This window comes from Octopus bimaculoides, chromosome 11 (genome assembly GCF_001194135.2).
Source record: "Octopus bimaculoides isolate UCB-OBI-ISO-001 chromosome 11, ASM119413v2, whole genome shotgun sequence".
Taxonomy (NCBI): domain Eukaryota; kingdom Metazoa; phylum Mollusca; class Cephalopoda; order Octopoda; family Octopodidae; genus Octopus; species Octopus bimaculoides.
The window spans coordinates 20,741,506-20,747,690 of NC_068991.1; the positions used below are offsets into that span (position 1 = coordinate 20,741,506).

A 6,185-nucleotide genomic window follows, 5' to 3' on the forward strand; every position below is an offset into this window, starting at 1 on the left:
GCACCTTGGGCAAGTGTCTTCTACTATAGCCTCGGGCTGACCAAAGCCTTGTGAGTAGATTTGGTAGACGGAAACTGAAAGAAGCCCGTCGTATATATGTATATATATATGTGTATGTGTGTGTATATGTTTGTGTGTCTGTGTTTGTCCCCCCAGCATCGCTTGACAACCGATGGTGGTATGTTTACATCCCCGTAACTTAGCGGTTCGGCAAAAGAGGCCGATAAAATAAGTACTAGGCATCCAAAGAATAAGTCCTGGGGTCGATTTTCTCGACTTAAGGTGGTGCTCCAGCATGGCCACAGTCAAATGACTGAAACAAGTAAAAGAGTAAAAAGAGTATAAGCAAAAAAAATGTGAGATGGTGATAGCTGGAATGTCACTGATCATAGGTCTGGTCAACTGGGGATGACCCAGGGCTAAAGAAAAGAACACACATGCATGCAAAAAAAAAAATATGCAGACACACAAAGAACTAGATGTGAAGATTACAATGCATAATGTACCTGCAGCAAATGCATCTTAAGCCTTTCAAGTTCCCTGGTTTGCTTGTCGTTTCTGTCTTTGAACTTCTGCATCTGCAACAGAACAAGGTGGAACAAGGGTCATAACTATCTATAGCTATGCGTGTGTGTATGTGTGTGAGAGTATGTATGTGTGCGTGTGGATGTATGTGTATGTGAGCTTGTGTGTGTAAGCATATGAATGCATATGTGCATGCTTGTGTATGTATGTGTATGCATGTGCATGATAGATGCATGCATGGCTGAGCAATTAAAAAAGTTTACTTCAGAATCGTGCAGCTAGGAGTTTGGTTCCACAGCATGGACACCATTGGCTGGTGTCTTCTGCTATAACTCAGCATTGACTTATTGTTGTGAATGAAATTTCGGAGACAAGATAATGCAAGTATGTACGTGTGATGGCGTGGGTTTGAGTATCTCCATCTTGGTCTTGAATTGATGAGTCACCATTATACATCATCATCGTTATCCTTTAATGTCTGTGTCTCATGCTAGCATGGGTGGGACGGTTACCACAAGACTAATTTGTTTACAAGCTTTCACAAAATCAAGTCCAGCTATTGAGCTGCTCATTGTTAAAAAAACTGCAAAGCAAATGATAACTCTATGTGGAAACAGATGAGGACTGGCAAAGGAAAGAGCATCTGGGCATAGAAAATCTACTTCAGCAAGTTCCATATGACCTGCACAAGGCTGGAAAAAGTGGACATTAAAATGATGATGATAAAAACTCTAGAATCAGCACCAGTGACATGCAAGACAAGGCCCTTGATAGAATGGAGATGCAATATTGAGAAATAAGGCTTTGTGCTAGGTGTTGATAGAGGGGCAGGAACTGGTGTCTTGCTGTAGAGGAGATGCATGGTTACCCACCAGAGGAGAAGAAAAAGAAAAGAAGGTAGAGATGAGGTGTCAGGGCATAACCTCAAGGCATAAGAAGGCAGATAAAAAGAGAATAGGGAGAAAGAATCAAGGATGGCTGGGTAGGTAGGTTCACAAAAATAGAAGATGCTTGTAGATGAGGACAGAGGTGGGTGCAGAGAATGGTGATCATGAGTGGAGCCATGGTCAAAGGTGAATCACAGTTTGGGGGTAATGAAGGAAAACAAGAATGGGTCAAAGAGGAGAAGGTTGACAGGTGGAAATACAGAAGAGTAGGGAGCTGTTACCTCTTTAGTCATCTCTTCCTTCTCTATTTGAAGATTCCTCATGGAAAGAATTACTTGGTCCCTCTCTCGTTGGAATTTAACAGCTTGCTGTCGGATCGATTCGGACTCCTGTAGCAACAAATCCAACTCACTTCTCTCTCCCAGCTGTTTCTGTAACATTGCTGTCACAGTGTTGGCCTTCTCAGTGACATTCCGCAGCTCAAATTCTTTCTGTTGAATAGTCAAGCTCAGTTTGTTATTGATTTCTTTCAAGGTTGAAATTTCCATGTTGTGCTCCTCATTGAGGCGTTGAGATGAAGCTATCTCTGTCTTCAGCTCGTTCAGCTGTGTCTGAAGCTCCCTGAACTGGAATGTTAAACTATCATACTGCTTCTTCAGGTTGTTTCGCTCGAGTTCTATTCCTCTCAGGGTGCGTTCAGTATCATTGTTGCTATGCAACTGTCCCTGGACTTTCTGCTCTTGTTCTGTTAGTGCAGCTTGAACTTTTGACAATCTTTCCTGTAGGAAGTTGATCTCTTCAATTTTGTTGTTGTATGTGATCACATCAACTGTCTCACTAACATTACTTCTTTGCATCAGTTCCTCATATTTTGCTTCTAGTTCAGAATACTTCTGTTTGTAGTTCACAAGCTCATTCTGGGTTTTGATAAGTGTTTGGTTCCGGTCTTCATACAATGGCATTAATCGGTCGTGTTCACACTTCAATTGGTCATATTTTTCAGCTTCATTCTGGATATATGCATTCAAGCGCTGGATTTCATTGTGATAAGCCACACTTTCCTGGTGCTTCTGATTCAAATAGCTTACGATCTGATCCCGTTCAGCTTGAAGAACACTCAACTGCTTCTTTAAGTTCTCTTTATCTTGTATGAGTGAGTTGATCTGTGGACCACTCTGTGAACTGTCTTGGAATATCGTCAGCAGAGTCTTGTTCTTTTGCTTCAAGGCATCGATTTCAACATCCTTGTCTCGAATGATGTTTGAAAGTTTCTGCAGGGCTTCCTTCTGCATTCCTCCAGCCTCACTGGCATCATTTGAAACAATAACTTTGTTCTGAGACTGTAGCAACTGTTGGTTCTCAAGCTGTAGATGATCAATTGCATTCCTTTCTTCCGACACAATAGCCATCAGACGGTGTACTTCAGCTTTCAAAGAACTGCACTCTCTTGTCTTTTCGTCCATCACAGAAATCATTTGTTCCTTCTCCAATTTCAAATCTTTCACATCATTTGATAACTGATGAAGTTCAAGAAGACTTTTATCACCATACACCGACACGGATTTCGACTCAATCATTTTTAACAGCATGGCATTGTTGTTTTGCAACTCTTGAATGATATTGTCCTTTTCTGAAACAATCTGTTGTAGTTTCTCCAGTTCTTCGACCTGTGCATTTCCATTTGTGACTGTTGTGCAACTCTGCTTCTGAACAGATATCTCCTCACTTACAATCTTCTTCTCAGAAAAACACTTCAGAGATTCTGGATCTCGGATTTCATCAGCTTTTTCAACCACTTCATCTGCATCCCCTTCACTGCCCCCTGTAGAATATTTATCTTCAAATTCTCCAGCCTTCAGTTGCTTCAGATACTCAATGACATCTTTATTTAATCCTTGTAGTTTTTCCGAGTCTATGATACTAGATATATCTTGGAGAATATTCTTGAAATACCTGAGTTCTTGCTCATCTTTCTCAACTTTAGCTTGAAGTGATAAAATGTCACTTGTTTCACTGTTTAAGGAATTCTTATCAACCACACCTTTTATTAGTTCCTTTTCAGGAGCAACTCCTGATGATGCCTGGAGTTTACATACCAATTTTTCTAAAGATTTAATCTTATTGTTCGAAGAAAGCAACTCAAATTCTAAATCTGTGATCAAATCTAAAGTCTTTGGATCACAGAGATTATTAGCTGAGTCTTGAGAATCGTTGGAGAGTAGAACTGACATTTCATTAGTTAGCTCCAGGTTCTTATTGTTTAGCTTTTCTACCTGACCTTCTAATTCCTGATTTCTGTTAGATATATCCTCAAATTCTTGAATTCTTTCCATGCTACTGACTAGATCTTTTCTTAGCTCCAACACTTGAGTTCTTAAAGCTTCTATTTCCTCACACTTCTCTATCATAATCTTGGAATGCTCTTCATTTTGGTTAGATATATATAGCTCCTCCTGTCTGTCTTTTAATCGAGCTTTCAGATATGCTAGGCACATTTTAACTTGTTTAGCTCTAAAGTGTTCTGCAGGTTTTCCAGAAGATTCTGCACCATTTCTTTCCAAAACATTTACAAGATAGTCTTCCAATAGTTCTCCAGTGTAGTTGATAGACTCAAGTAACAGACTGGCATCAGGCTTCTCTGAATCTAGTAGAAGATGTCCAAGACCCTGGCTAAGACTATCAGTTCCTTGTTGAAGATTGTTAATTTCAAATCTCTCCTTAGAGTTTTTGTCTTCTGTGGCTTTTAGCTGGAACTGATTTTCTTCTCTCAGAGCTGAGCACTTAATCACAAGCTCAGTATTTTCTTTCTTGACTTCTTCGATCTCTTTAAATAATTTACTAAATCTATCTTCATTATCTGCAAGTTTCATCTCATTCATGCGATTCAATTCTGCATACTCTTTTACATTTTCCTTTAGATTCTGAATTTCTTTATCTAAGCACTTATTTCTGAACTCCATTTCAGATGTGTCCTCAGTTTCCAGTGGTTGTGAGAGTTTCTCCTGAAGCTCAGAGTTACTAAGTTCAAGCTCTTTGTTATGTGCTGCTAATTCTTTAATTTCATTGTTCAAGCCTTCTTCTTTCTCTGCCATTTTCTGGCAAAGTTCCTTTTTATCCAGGTGTAGTTCATTTACCACATAGGCAGCTTTCTCTAGCTTGGCTTTCAGATCTTCAATTTGATTTGAAAGTCTGTCTTTCTCAGAAGACAATTCATTCAGCTGATCATGAGAGACATGATGGCTTCTAGAATGTTCTTCTAGATCAGATTTCTGCTTGGAAATGGTTTCATTTGCAGTATCCAGCTGAAACTGGATCTGCTTCAGTTCGGCTTGTAATTGATCAATTTGATCAGATTTTTCTCTAACCTTTTTGGCAAGATCATGGCGATTATCAATTAACTGACTTATGGCTTCTTGGTGCTGGGAATCCAGTTCTTCAAGACTACTTTGAACATCATCTTTCTCACTGATTAATTTTTCTATCTGTTCATCTTTCTCAGCCAAATGATGCTTGGCTTCCTTCAGTTTTTCTTTCAAAGTTTCTGTTTCAATAACAAAAATTAAAAAATTAAAGTACATGATGATAGCATTAGATGGAAATCATATGACAATACAGACACATCACCAATTTACCAGAGACCAATGGTCCAGAACCATTCATAATCTGCACAAATTTACACTTAATGTACAAGTAGCTGTAAGTCATTTTATTATTTAAGTAAATTTCCCCATCTTTATCTTATGAGTTCAAATTCTGCCGAGGTCGACTTTGCCTTTGATCCTTTCAGGGTCGATGAAATAAGTACCAGCTGAGTACTGGGGTTGATGACATAAGTACTAGTTGAGTACTGGGGTCAATGTAATCAACTAGCCCCACCCTCAAGGTTTCAGGCCTTGTGCCTTTAGTAGAAAGGATTATTTAAGCAAATTTAATATTAGTTTAATTTGGAGCATACACCAGAAAGGCTTTGGAACAAAAGGTTAAAGAAAATTGATGTTGTACCAGTATATACTATAATGGAATAACATAGAATACATAATAGAATTATATGAAAGTATATAATCTGATAGTATTAATCTGATAGTATTATGTAGAAATTATCTGTTATCCCACAGTGGTCAATATGTGTGGTAGACTTAATTCACTGCCCTATAAACCAGAACTCCAGTTTGAGGATACCTTGCTGTTTCCCTCCTTCTCACCAGTCTGAGGAACCCTGGAGAGGATCATGGACATTACTTTTATCTTGATTAAGCAATGTAAGAGGGAAAAAAACCCCAGAAAAACTTCTGCTCACTAGCAACCATAATTATAGTTTGCAAGCCAAAAGTCCTGAGAGAGGGAGAGAAGAAGGAAGGACGATATATATATATATATATATATACTGGAGTAAGCACATAAATGTGCAACAAAGTGGAAAAAAGAGTACTCAAGTACCAGTGGTAGAGTAATATGCTTTATCTAAAAGCAGCATAAATATAACAAAAATCTCCGAGTAACAGTTTTTTGTTATATTTCTGCTGCTTTTAAATAAAGTATCATCATCATCATCATCATCATCGTTTAACGTCCGCTTTCCATGCTAGCATGGGTTGGACGATTTGACTGAGGACTGGTGAAACCGGATGGCAACACCAGGCTCCAGTCTAATTTGGCAGAGTTTCTACAGCTGGATGCCCTTCCTAACGCCAACCACTCAGAGAGTGTAGTGGGTGCTTTTACGTGTCACCCGCACAAAAACGGCCACGCTCGAAATGGTGTCTTTTATGTGCC

At 39.0% G+C, this 6,185-nt stretch overlaps 1 protein-coding gene across 5 annotated transcripts in view; it reads right to left on the reverse strand.

Annotated features, from left to right (window-relative positions):
- The window catches only part of LOC106869305 (thyroid receptor-interacting protein 11), a 214,951-nt gene that overhangs the window by 56,428 nt on the left and 152,338 nt on the right, over positions 1-6,185 (reverse strand). For all 5 annotated transcript variants that reach the window (XM_052971565.1, XM_052971566.1, XM_052971568.1 and 2 more), the window contains 2 exons: positions 1,694-4,953; positions 507-578 (listed from right to left, as the gene is read on the reverse strand). In XM_052971565.1, the coding sequence (XP_052827525.1) occupies positions 507-578; positions 1,694-4,953 (3,332 nt within the window). The remainder of the gene's footprint in view (positions 1-506; positions 579-1,693; positions 4,954-6,185) is intronic.